The following is a 13469-nucleotide window of genomic DNA, read 5'->3' as shown; positions in this document are numbered from 1 at the left end:
TAAAAGATAATGCTTAACACTTGTCCAAAGTGGTTAAGCTTTAGTTCCCACCAGCAATGTATTAAACTTCATGGTGCCCCACATCTTCACCAACTTTAGGAATTTCTGTTTAAATTTTAGCCAGTGTAGATGGTGTTTGTTGATAGTTAATTGTGGCCTTAATTCGCATTTGTTTGATGTTTAGTGATGCAGAGCTTTTTTTCATGGGCTTATTGACCAATTGTATATTTGCCTTGTAAATTGTTTTCTCAACTCTTTTGGCCCTTATTGTTTTGGGTTATTTGTCTTTTTGTCATTGAATTACAGGAGTTCTTCGGTTCTTAATTTGTTCTCGATGGCTGTGTGAGAAGTGATTTGTTCAAGAACTGAATCATTTTTTCCCCAGGTATCAGCATGAAAGGGTTGTCAAGTCAAAAACATAAGTTTTGTTAGACAGCTGTGGTGTTTTTTCCATGAACAACTTGGTTGAGAACTGAGTTGTTCAAGATGGGAAATGTTCGAGAACTGAGGTTTGACTGTATTCTGGAGATAAATATATGTCAGATGGGTTCTCCGGGACTTTTGCTTGACTATTCATTTTCTTCATAATGTTTTTTGATGAGCAGAAGTTTTTACTTTTGATAAAGTCCAGTTTGTCAAGTTTTAATTTTGTAGATAAAGCTTTCTGATCCTATCTGGAAAATTTTTACCGCAATGTCTCAAAAATATGTTATATTTTAGAAGTTTTATGGTTTTTAGCTTTTAAGTTTTAGGTTTATGATTTAACATGAATTACATTTTTGTGTATGGTGTGATGGAGAGGGCTGAGCTGCTCTCCCCACTACTCCCCCCCCCCCCCCCCCCCCCCCGCCATGGCTGTTCAGCACCATTTGTTGAAGACTTTTCTTCCCTGCATGAATTCCTTCGGGACCGTTGTTGACAGTCAGATGACTATATACATGTGGGTCTCTTTCTGAATTTTGTTTTGTCCCATTAATCTGTCTGTCCTTACTTCAGTACCAAACTATCTTCATTACTTTAGCTTTAATAACTCTGTTCTTTTTCAAGATGGTTGTAGCTGTCCTAAGTTCTTTGCATTTCTAAAAAATTTAGGGTCAGCTTGTCAATTTCTTTCAAAAGGGTTTTTTTTTTTTACTTTATTGATGTATAATTTACATACTATAAAGTACACCCAGTAGAAAATGTAGTTCTTTGTGTTTTGACAATTGTGTATACCTATGAAACCACCACCACAGTCATGATAGAGAACATTTTGTCATGCCAAAGTTTCTCTAATGCCCCTTCGTGTTTGCTTTCCCAGCTGGCCACACGTACCACTGATTGGCTTTGTACAGATTATTTTTGCTTGTTCTGGAAACCCATATACATGGACTTGTATAGTGTGAATTTAAGGTGTCTGGATTTTTTTTTTTGCTTATTATTGTATTTGAGACTCATCTATGTTGTTGTGTCTGCTTTATTGCTGAGCAATATTCCATTATTAGGATATACCACAATTTATGCTCTTTGCTTATTGACAGATATTTGGATTATTTCCAGTTTTTGTCTATTGTGAATAAAGATACTATAAACTTTTATTGACAAGTCTTTGGGTAGATTTAGATTTTCATTTCTCTTGAGCAAATAAATACCTGGGAGTATACTTGTTAGGTGACATGTGTATTTAATTATGTAAGAAAGTTAAGCACTTTTCAAAAGTGGTTGTGCAGTTTTACATTCCTGCCAACAACAGATGAGAGTATCAGTTTCTCCACATCCCTACCAACACTTGGCATTGTCAGTGCTTTTTAAAAACATTTAAAAAATTTTATTTTTATTAATATGTATTGAATGGAGAGAGAGAGTGACATCAGTTTGTTTTTCCACTTGTGAATGCATTCATTGGGTGATTCTTAATATGTGCCCCGACTGGGAATCAAATCCACAACCATGGCTTATTGGGAAGATGCTCTAACCAACTGACCTACTTGGCCAGGGCTTCTTTAATTTTAGTAATTGTAGTAGGTGTATATAGTGGTAATTTTTTCTTTTAATTTGCATTTCCCTAAGAAGTAATGATACTGAGCATTGTTTTCATGTGCTTTTTGACTATTGGTATCTTTTCTTGGGTGAAGTGTTCATTCATATTGTTTGCCTATTGTTTTTTAGGTTGTCTTACTGATTTATAAGATATATGTATTTTACCTAAATCTTAAATGTGTTACCATCAGTATTTAGCTAGATATTAATAAAAGAAAGGGGAGCAAAAATAACCTGACATTGAGCTTAATAAAACTGGGAAGCATGAGCCTGTTTTCTTCACCAGGAAGCTACAATTTCTCACCCTAGGGGATTATAGGATTGCTCTGCCAAGGAGATTAACATTTCTCCCCATCCCCCACCCCCCAGTACTAGATTGCCAGGTGGGAGCAGGGAAAGGTGGGCTCATGCACAATAGAAGTCAAGATGGAGCCAGGTCAGGTGCTGGACCATAGAGGTCTGTTAGTCTATCTAGGGGGTATAAACCTATCAAAAGCTCATGAAAACTTGGGAAGCTCATTAGCCAGTTTGAAGAAGCTTCTGGTCTTTTCCAAGCCCAAGCTAATAATCCCAGGGAAACAAAGGATCTTTTCTTTCTTGCATTCTCTTCTCTCTCTCTCTCTCTCTCTCTCTCTCTCTCTCTCAATCATGACCTGCACTAGCCACATTTGTTTGTAGGTTCTGTTTTTCTTGGGAGCACATGACCATGTGGATCTAGAAGCTACCAGTGCCCACAGCAACTGTGTGGGCCCTAAAGAAGTAAGCTTTAATATGAAGCAGAATGCCTGGATACTGGCCTTGCTTTGGCGTTGAAGAGGACAGGGTGGACTTTTTCCATGGTGGGATGGACAGAGATGGGAAATTGGAAACCTAGGGGGCAGCTTCTATTGCCACCCGAATAAACCATACCACATGACAATCTCCCATGCATGGGTCTTTGGAATGCTTTCCTCCTAATCCCATGGAAGAGCCTGATTTCTACCGACAACATGTATCTTACAAATCAATGACATACACCAATACACATTTTTTTCTGAAGAAATGTGTTGCCAGCTATGTGTATTACAGGTATTTTTATCAAGTATGTGGCTGCCATTTAATTTTCCTAATTTAGTTTTCTTTCAAAGAGAAGTTTTAAATTATGATGAAAACCAATTTATCCATTTGTTCGTTTATGGTCTGTTTTACTGTCCTAGCTGATGTATTTTTGCCTAAATTTGTCTGCTTGCTCTGTCGTTTACTGAGAAAGGAGTACTGTAATAACAATTGGATTTGTCTGTCTTCTGTCAATGTTGCTTCATGTAATTGAAGCTGTTATTAGGCATGTACACATGTAGAATTATGTCTGTTATGATTGTGAGAATATTCTTTATTTCTTTTTTAAAATTTATTTTTAGAGAAAGGAGAAGGGAAGGAGAAGGAGAGGGCGAGAAACATCAATGTGTGGTTGCCTCTTATGCACCCCTTACTAGGGACCTGGCCTGCAATCCAGGCATGTGCCCTGACTGGGAATTGAACTGGTGACCCTTTGCTTCACAGGCCTTGGCTCAATCCACTGAGCTACACCAGCCAGGGCAGAATATTCTTTATTTCTGACACTGCTTGTCTTGAAGTCTGTTTTGTTTGTTATTATAGTCAACTTTCTTACATGTTTGTGTATATCTTTTCATTTGCTTTTAACTTTTCTGTGTAGTATTTATATTTAAAGCACATCTCTTGTGAACAACATAGGTAAATCCTGCTTTTCATTCAGTACAATTATCTGTGCTTTTTAATTGGAATGCGTAGTTCATTGCATTTAATGTAATTGTTGGTTTTAATTTTACTGTATTGTGATTTGTTTGTATGTAATTGATCTTTTCTTTCAAGTTCTTTTTTTCCTCTTTTGCTTCTGACTCATCATGTGGTTTCCATCGACACTGAGGTGGGGGCGGCCTCATTACCACTGGGTGATGGTGAAAACCCTGACTCTGCACTAGGCCTCCTCAGATCACTTAGCAGGAAAGGAACGGGGTGCCTAGTTACTTCTGGGCTTGGGTTGGAAGCCCACATTCTCCATGCAGTCTCCACTGATACCCCTGCATGAAAAGGGGTATTAATACTATATAGCAGATGTGAAAAGACCAGCTCCCTACTTGGCGTTCCCAGACACCACCTCCCACCCCTCAAGTGGGATTTTTGGGGCACCTCATGAGGGTGCAAATCTAGACTGCTACTTACTGGTACAAGTGGGGATGAGGCCATAGATTTTCCTGTGGTATTTGGCTGGAGTACACCACTATTATCTAGAAGTTTTGTCTTGGAGGGAGCAGGCTTTTGTTGTTGTTGTTGTTTTATCTGTACCCACCTGAGTGTCTAGCTTCCTGAACTCTGCCTGTGATGCAGAAGCAAAAAAGAAAACTCAGAGAAGTCACAACCGTGTTCTTTGGATTGTGAGGTCCCTAACCTGTCTGCCTGGTTTTTCTCTTTGCCAGTCAGTCTGGTTTTCTCATTGTTCTGTTTTTTAAAAAAATCTGATACCCAGGATTTTTAGTTGTACTTACAAGGAAGAATAGGGATAAATATTCTTTCCTCAAAATGTAGACATATTTACAGCAGTTCTCTTGTCTCAGAAGTAGGAATTTCTAATTTTTGTTGTTTTATTTTCTTACCTTTCGCTGTTTATGCTTAAATTTACAATGGACCATATAAGGCCTTTCTCTTAGGCACTTTTATTTGGTGAAATTTAGGCTTCGAGCTCCCCAGTGCTCAAAACAGTATGTCCTAATGCAAACACGTGGTTGTTTCTTATTAAATCATCGTACATTCAGGCTTCACTCCTCTGTATCTGCTTTTAGCTGCTCCCCCTTCTTCTACTCATTCCTAACTATAGATTAATCAAGTCAACAAATCTCTTTAGAATAGTTTTTGCAAGATAATTTACTAAGTGCTTTATAAACAAAGCTCCATGAATCTAGGGTGGAAACTGAGTAACAGTGTTGTGAGTAGGAGAACATATGCGTGTGCATGTAACTTACAAAATGCTGAGGGGACACAGAGGAGGGAATGATCAAAATTCATCTGGCATTTTGTTGTTCATATTCCTGCCCTTACCCCTTTTAGCCCCAGTTTTGTCACTTTCTGGCTTTGAGATTGGTGATGACTCCCACATCAAGTCCAAACTCCTCAGCTTGGAATTTAGTTGGCATTCCGTTCAGAGTCCACCTTGTCTTTCAATGTCTTTTCCATTGCTCCTTTGCAGAAACTGTTCTGATCAGACCAGTCTTCTTGCCTTTCTCATAATAAGTCCCTATTCTCTCTGCTGGAGTCTTTAACTTCGATGTTCCTCCTGACATAAATGTACTTACTCCCTTTTGTGGTGTGTACATACATAAAGGGCAGCTTAATGGAAAGAATGTGTTTCGAGTCAAACATCCCGTTTTTACCTTTTACTTGATATGTGACTTAGGGTAAGTTACTTCAGTTCTCTGAGCCTTAGTTTATAAAAATGGAAAAATACTAGTTTTCTCACAGGATGCGCTTAGCTTACTTAATGTATGTGAAACTTTGTGAAGCCACAGGAACTCAAAATTTGGGTTCCTTTCCTTTGTTTCCTTAATTAAAGTTTAAGGCTAAGAGCTAGGTGCATTTCTTACCTTTGTCTCATAAGCAGTATGCAACATGTCGAGAACATCGAAGAGACTATAATTAGTTGGTTAAATAAATATTTGAGCCCTGATTGGTGTGGCCCAGTTGGTTGAGTGTCATCCTGCAAAGCAAAAGGTCACCAGTTCAATTCCTGGTGAGGCCACATGCCAGGGTTGCAGGTTCAGTCTCTGGTTGGAATGCATATAAGAGGCAACTGATCGATATTTCTCTCACATTGATGTTTCTCTCCCTCTCTTTCTCCCTTCCCCTCTCTCTAAAAATAAAAAAAAATCGTTTATAAATAAGTAAATAAAGTACTTTCTGTATGTCCTGTGTTGTGTTTAATGCTGGAGCTCACAGATTATTAGGCGAGACAGACACAGGCGTAGGCATTTAAATCATGGCATGGTACATGTAGTGTAGAGGTGTGTCCAGGAGATTCTGGGAGCACGGAAAGGGATATCTATGGCTTAGACTGGACAGGGGGGATCGTGAGGGAAGATTCCTGGAGAAAGTGTTGCTGGTACGTAATCTTTTTTTTACAGATTTATTGAGGTATAATTTACATACTTACAAGGTTTACCTAATTAAATATATAATTTAATAATTTTTAGTAAGTATATAGGTTTATGTAACCATCACCACAATCCAAATCTAGAACTTTTCCATTTATCCCAAAAAGCTTCTTTGTGCCTGTTTGCAGGCTTAATATTAAAGGATGAGTATGAATTAGTTATGCAAAAACACTAGAAGAAAAAGGGCTGGGTTCCGCAGCAAAGTCAGAGAAGCATAAAACAAAATAGATCATTGTGGACGGGATGCCTGTGAGCATTTTATTTCTGTAGTATAAAGCTGTGCTCCTTCAGCGCTGCTGCGGTTTTGTTTCCTCAGTCTTTGGAGCTCAGTTTTCTCACCTGCAATTTGTAATTGTTAATGCTGGTTGGACTCAAGCTCTCTCTGAACTCTCAGACCTTATGATTGTCCAAACTTAGGATGCCTTCAGTTAAAGGAAAAATAGAATGTGCTTTTTTTTAATGATAGTCAAAAGTCAGGGTCCATCAAGAAAAACACAAGAAATATAGTGATGCTTGTGGATCCTTTAATAGAACTTTCTGCAGAAAAGTAAAAAGAAAAGTTAGATTACTTACAATCTTAGAATTCAGAGATAATGGTTATTAATGCTTTTTATAATTTTTTTGCATATATTTGTATACTTAAAAATTGATAGTGTGCTGTAAATGAAATTGCTTTTTCCCACATTATTATATATTGTTAAAGACATGATTTTTAAAACAGCATGATTTTTGTAAGATTAAAACAATGGCCTGTTCACTTTTTTAAGCTTTATTTATTTTTAGAGAGAGGGGAAGGGAAGGAGAAAGAGAGGAAAAGAAACATCGATGTGAGAAAGAGACCCTGATCAATTGCCTCCTACATGCTCCCCAAGCAGGGACCAAACCCTCAACCCAGGCCTGTGCCCTGACCAGGAATTGAACAAGTGACCTTTTGCTTTGCAGGATGACACCCAACCAACTGAGCAGGGAATGGCCTGCTCTTTTTTAAAAATGATAATAAAAATAATATATGGACATAGTAAGGTTCAAACTTTAAGGGATAAAAAGGAAATTAAAAAAAAAAATCTCTCCTCCTCCTCTATTACCACTTCCAAAAGTTAACAGTGGTTAACTATTTCTCATATGCCTTCAGAAATTGTGTGTGATGTTATTTCTAACAGAGGTGTCCAATCTTTTAGCGTCTCTGGGCCACACTGGAAGAAGAAGAGTTGTCTTGGGCCACATATTAAATACATTGCAAAATGTAATCACAAAAAAATCTCATAATGTTTTAAGTAAATTTATGATTTTGTATTGGGCTTCATGTGGCCTGCAGGTCACAGGTTTGACACCCCTGAATAGACCCTAATTTAACTTATCTATTGATCCTATCAACTGATGGTTATTGGCACCAGATTAACGCCAACAGGAATCCCCAATCTGGGGTGCATTGTGAAGGAAACTTTATGCAGTGCAAACAGCTCAGTAGTGTTACAGCTCAGTTATGAAGCAGCATGGCTGTGAGGCGGCCGTGGTAGACAACTCTGCTTTGTTCCACTGGGTGCCTGTCTGCTCTGCTGTGCTCTGGTGAGATGTCACCAGAAAACAGTCTTCAGTTTTCAGTGGAAAGGGAAAGTGGATCCCCTGAGTCAGGGGAGCTGGCTTAGATAAAAGTCCCCACCCCTGTCCCTGATTAATCAGTCTTCATGTAAATGAGGACTCCAAAAAGCATGGTTTGGTTGGTGACGACACTGATGGGGGATATAGGTGCACATCTCCTATTGGATGGGGGAAACCTCAGTTCTATTGCTTGAAAAGCATTCCAGGATCTCATAAGGGCTGGCTCAGATGGCAGAAACACAGTGCAGGCAGGCAGTTCTGTGTGGGAGGCAGATAGTACTGCAGGCTTCTCAAAAAGTGCAGTTTGTGTGAAAGGCCCCTGTGTAGAAACATCCACTATACTCTGTTTTTTAAAATTTAAGTTAGTCTTAATAGGGATCTTTTTTCTCAGGGTCCATAGTTGTCATTTATTTTGTTTTTGCTTTTACAATGTTGAAATGAATATTTTAATGTGTGCATTTTTGAACTCTTACAAAAAGTACATCTGAAAGATAAGTTTCTAAGAAGAGAATTCCTGGGTCAGAGTACATTTAAAATTTTGATATTACCAAATTGCTTTTTAAAAAAAGATTGTGCTAAATTATACTTCTCCCACTAGTAGGTATTTTCATGAGTCCTTGTTTGCTCATATCCTTACCAACACTGGATAGTATATATACACTATTTTGTTCTTTGTTCTTAAGTTAAAAAATGGTAACTTAATGTTTTAAAAGTTATAGCTGTAATTTAACATTGTTTTGTATAGATATCAGTCAGTGAGCTTCTTGTTCATGTCCTTTGTGTAGGTCTCTTGATTTGTTTATATTTTAATTGATCTGGAGGTGTTTTCTAAAAAGCTCTGTCACAGTTTGCAAAATTTTTTTCATATTTGCTTATCTTTTTACTATACTTATGGTCATATTTATCAGTTTTTATTTATGGCTTTTGGGTTTTTAAAATTGCAAAATAACCTGAAAAGTGAGTGCAAGGAGAAGTAAGTGATTCCAGTAGTATTTCAACTGAATATCATGAGAACTAATGCAGGTAACTTATAAACACGGTATTTTGATTATATATCTTCCATCTAAAGAAGAAAAAATGTAAACAAACCTCAGCTTTTTATTACACTTTGTCTTTTGTCGTGTCCATTCTAGTGAAAATATTTGTGTGTATTTTACAGTTGAGCAAGTGAGGTCATTGCTGTGCAAAATGAAATAGTTATTATCAACACAAAACTAATACTTTCAACATAAAACTACAGTTAATGATCTATAATTGTGTCAGTCATTAAATCTATCATTTAAACTGTATTGTAAATTTTAATTTTGATACTGAACTATTTATGCGTAGTTATATAGTCTTTGTAATTTATTATTTACAGTTGCTCGGTCATGGCTTAAAGAAAAAAAGTAGTATTTTAAGTTCTATAGCAATCAAAATGAAGCCTTTTACAATAGTGAGTTTTTTTTCTTTTAAAGGAATTCTGTTCTACTTTGAGTACTCTAACCCTGATTTTCATTTGGTTTATTTTTCCAATATTTGAAGATGCCATCGTTTCTAACTTGTGAGAACTGAATGTATGATGCATGGAATGTAACTTGAGATGTTAAATGAAAGCATCTTTTTAAAGGAGGCTAAGGAAAAAATACTTTTGATTTGTAATTGCAAGATTAATTGCTGTGCTATGTGTGTGTACTGCTGTGTGTTTTGGTTGGCATTTGATGACTGATGATCTTTTCCCCCTCTGTGCAGGTGTAATGGATAGGTAACAGAGAAGCCCTCGGCACTCTCAGGGAGGCAGAATGACGGAGTGCTTCCTGCCCCCCAGCAGCAGCCCCAGTGAACATCGCAGGGTGGAGCATGGCAGTGGTCTTACCAGAACCCCTAGCTCTGAGGAAATCAGCCCTACTAAATTCCCTGGATTGTACCGCACGGGAGAGCCCTCGCCTCCTCATGACAGCCTCCATGAGCCTCCCGATATAGTGTCTGATGATGAAAAAGACTATGGGAAGAAAAAAGGGAAATTTAAGAAAAAGGAAAAAAGGAGTAAGTGGCATTTTTCTCTTTGGTTTTGATATATTTTAGATAAACATCTACTTTAAACACATGTGCCTGCTATCTTTTGGAAATATGTTTAAAGACTCCTTGTTTGACATTTTTTGTTCTTTATTTTTCAAGGTCTCAATTTTTGTATACTAGAGTTATATTTTAGGGTCTTACTGTTAACAACAACAACAAAAAAAGCAAAAAAGCTGAACTTCCACAAATGGTAAAGTTTTCTGGTGGAAGTTTCTTAAAGTAGTCATTTAAATAACGTATAAAAAGTAGATACTGGAATTTTGCCCTTAAGGAATTTTACTTTTAGGCTAGGTTGTGCAGGCAGTTGGGGTGCACATTATTGGAATTGTGAAAAAAGTACCATATTTTGCTCTGTATAATGCACACATTTTTGCTGAAATTTTGAGGGAAAAATAAGGTTGCACATTATACATGGGCGGTACTAATTCTGTATCTATATAAATGTTTTTAATTCTTTTATTTATGCTTCTGCATTAAAAGTGTAACTCTAGAAAGCAGTAATGATATCCATATGCAAAATAATACTCTGGGATATGATAATCAGTTTTGTTTCTAAATATAAATAAATAAAATAAAAAAATTAAAATGGAAGCTTTTTTCCTGAAAGTTTGGGCCAAAAATGTGGGTGTGCATTGTGCATGGCAAAATATGGGAGTTATTAATTTGTTTTAATGAAATGCCATGAGGCATTTATTTATAGTCCATATTTGGTTGATAGGATGAATTATATTAAGCTTTCGTCTTTAGTATATTAAAAGCAATCCAAGTGAGTTATTTAAGTATTCCTTTTTTTTTTTTGAATTTCATGGTATTAAGTATATTTTATTGCTTATGCTGTGACAGTTGTCCCATTTTTTTCTCCCTTTTATTCCCCTCCACCCTGCACCCCCTCTTCCCATCTGAATTCATGTCCATGGGTCGTACAGATAAGTTCTTTGGCTTTTCCATTTTCTATACTATTCTTAACTTCCCCCTGTCTATTTTGTACCTACCATCTATGCTTCTTATTCTCTGTACCTTTCCCTCATTCTCCTCCTACTCCGTCCCTGCTGATAACCCTCCATGTGATCTCCATTTCCGTGATTCTATTCCTGTTCTTCTTGTTTGCTTAATTTGTTTTGGTTTTTGTTTTTAGGTTGAGTTGTTGATTGGTGTGAGTTTGTTGTCATTTTATTGTTTATATTTTGATCTTCTTCTTTTTCTTAGATAAGTCCCTTTAACATTTCATATAATAAGGACTTGGTGTGATGAACTCCTTTAACTTGACCTTATCTGGGGAACACTTTATCTGCCCTTCCATTCTAAATGAAAGCTTTGCTGGATTGAGTCATCTTGTATGTAGGTCCTTGCCTTTCATGACTTGGAATACTTCTTGCCAGCCCCTTATTTCCTGTAAGGTTTCTTTTGCGAAATCAGCTGATAGTCTTATGGGAACTCCTTTGTAGGTAACCGTCTCCTTTCCTCTTGCTGCTTTTAAGATTCTGTCCTTATCTTTCATCTTGGCTAATGTAATTATGATGTGTCTTTGTGTGCTATGATGTGCTTCCTGGAGTTGAGCTTTTTTTGGACTCTCTGAGCTTCCTGGACTTCCTGGAAGTCTGTTTCCTTTGCCAGATTGGGGAAGTTCTTCATTATTTTTTCAAATAAGTTTTCATTTTCTTACTGTTCTCTTCTCCTTCTGGCCCCCCCTATGATACGGATGTTGGAATGTTTAAAGTTGTCCCCTAAGCCTCTTCTCATTTTTTTGAATTCTTGGTGTCTTCATTCTATTGTGGTTGAATGTTTATTTCTTCCTTCTGCTCCAAATGGTTGATTTGAGTCTCGGTTTCCTTCCCTTCGCTGTTGGTTCCCTGTACATTTTCCTTTATTTCACTTTGTATGGCCTTCACTTCTTCCTCTATTTTGTGACCATATTCAACCATTTCTGTAAGCATCCTGATTACCAGTGTTTTGAACTCTGCATCTGATAGGTTGATTATCTCTTCATTGCTTCGTTCTAATTTCGGAGCTTTGATCTGTTCTTTTATTTAGGCCGTATTTCTTTGTCTTTGCATACCTCTTATGTTGAAAGGGGCAGAGCCTTAGGTATTCACCAGGGTGGGACAACCCAGTTTGCTGCTGTGTGGCCCTGTATGTGGGGGAGAGGTCTGAGATCGAACAATGGCACTCGCTCGGCTCTCAGCTGGCTTTCAGTCACTTCCCCTGCTACCCACAAGCAAATTGGGCCCTTCTGTTGCTGATTCCCAGATGGGTGGGTTTGTGTACTTTCTAGGACCCTGTGGGTCTCTCCAGTGAACTCTTCCTGTGAGGCTGGGCGATTCTCCTGCTGCTGCAGTCTCTGCAGGTTTTACAGCCAGAGGTTGAGGCTTTTTTTCCCTCATGCTGAAACCCTGAGTTGTGTGGTCTGTCTCACTCCCTAGTTGTTCCTCCCGGTTTATCTGCACGCAAATGTGGGATCCCCGGGTCTGCCAGCCACTGTCTTGCTGTTCATCCTCTCTGCCCTGTCTATGGGTTTCGCCCCTCCTGGCCTGGATGAATGTTTCTTCTTTAACTCCTTGGTTGTTGGACTTCCATACAGTTCTATTTTCTGGCAGTTCTGGTTGTTTTTGGTTTTTAAATTTGTTGTTGTCCTTCTTTTGGTTGTGCAAGAATGCAAAGTGTATTTACCTATGTGTGCTTCTTGGCCAGAAGTTGAATTTCATGGTATTTTTAAGTTAATTTATTTTTGAGGCAGATAGAATGCACATACAGATTGTGTAAAGCTTGATGAGTTATCACAAAAAGGATGTTCCTGTGAAACTACTGCAAGGGTCTGGAAATGGAGCTTTATGAGCACTTAGAATTCCCTTTGTAGATCTTGCACAGGGAGTCTCCCACCCCTCCCAGAGGTATAATTCTTTCAGCACAGCTTGATCTTGCGTAGTTTTGCATTTGGAAACAGAGGGGGTGGGTTTTATGTCTAGTTTCTTTTGCCCAATGTTTTGTTTGTTAGATTCACCCATGTTTTTTCATGCTGTAGTATTTTGTTCATTTTCATTGCTTTAGTATATTAGAAATACTAGAATTTATTTATCCATTCAACTGTTCCGGGTCATTTGGGTTGTTTTCAGTTTGTGACTGTCATGGAGAGTGCTTCTATAAACATCATTGTGCATGATTATGCATTTGTCCTGTGTATATGCCTGGGAGTAGAACTGTTCACTCACAGGCTATGCGTATTTCATTCAGCATTAGTGGATGCTGCAAAACAGCTTCCCAGAGTGGTTGTATCAGCCTACACTCCCACCAGCAGTGTCTGAGAACTCAAGTTGCTATGCATCATGGTATTATGTATGCCCTTAAGATTTCTGCTATTAATGGTCCTGGTTAGGGTGTCTCAGTGGATTGAACACTAGCCTATGAACTAAAAGGTTACTGGTTCAATTCCTGGTCATAGCACATGCCAGGGTTGCAGGCCAGGTCCTCAGTTAGGGGCGTGCAAGAGGCAACTTATGGATGTTTCTCTCTCTCCCTTCCCCTCTCTCTAAAGCAGAGGTGTCAAACTCATTTTCACCAGGGGCCACATCAGCCTCACGGTTGCTTTCAAAGGGA

General features: G+C 38.1%; 1 protein-coding gene across 3 annotated transcripts in view; it reads left to right on the top strand.

The window, feature by feature from the left end:
* The window catches only part of RALBP1 (ralA binding protein 1), a 66901-nt gene that overhangs the window by 28253 nt on the left and 25179 nt on the right, over positions 1-13469 (top strand). For all 3 annotated transcript variants that reach the window (XM_053912722.2, XM_053912723.2, XM_053912724.1), the window contains exon 2: positions 9552-9845. In XM_053912722.2, coding sequence (XP_053768697.1) covers positions 9602-9845 — 244 coding nt within the window. In that variant the 5' untranslated portion in view covers positions 9552-9601. The remainder of the gene's footprint in view (positions 1-9551; positions 9846-13469) is intronic.

Source organism: Desmodus rotundus, chromosome 10, assembly GCF_022682495.2.
Source record: "Desmodus rotundus isolate HL8 chromosome 10, HLdesRot8A.1, whole genome shotgun sequence".
In the NCBI taxonomy this organism is placed as follows: Eukaryota; Metazoa; Chordata; class Mammalia; order Chiroptera; family Phyllostomidae; genus Desmodus; species Desmodus rotundus.
The sequence above is the reverse complement of the archived record's forward strand: the minus strand, read 5'-3'. Positions and strand labels throughout refer to the sequence as shown.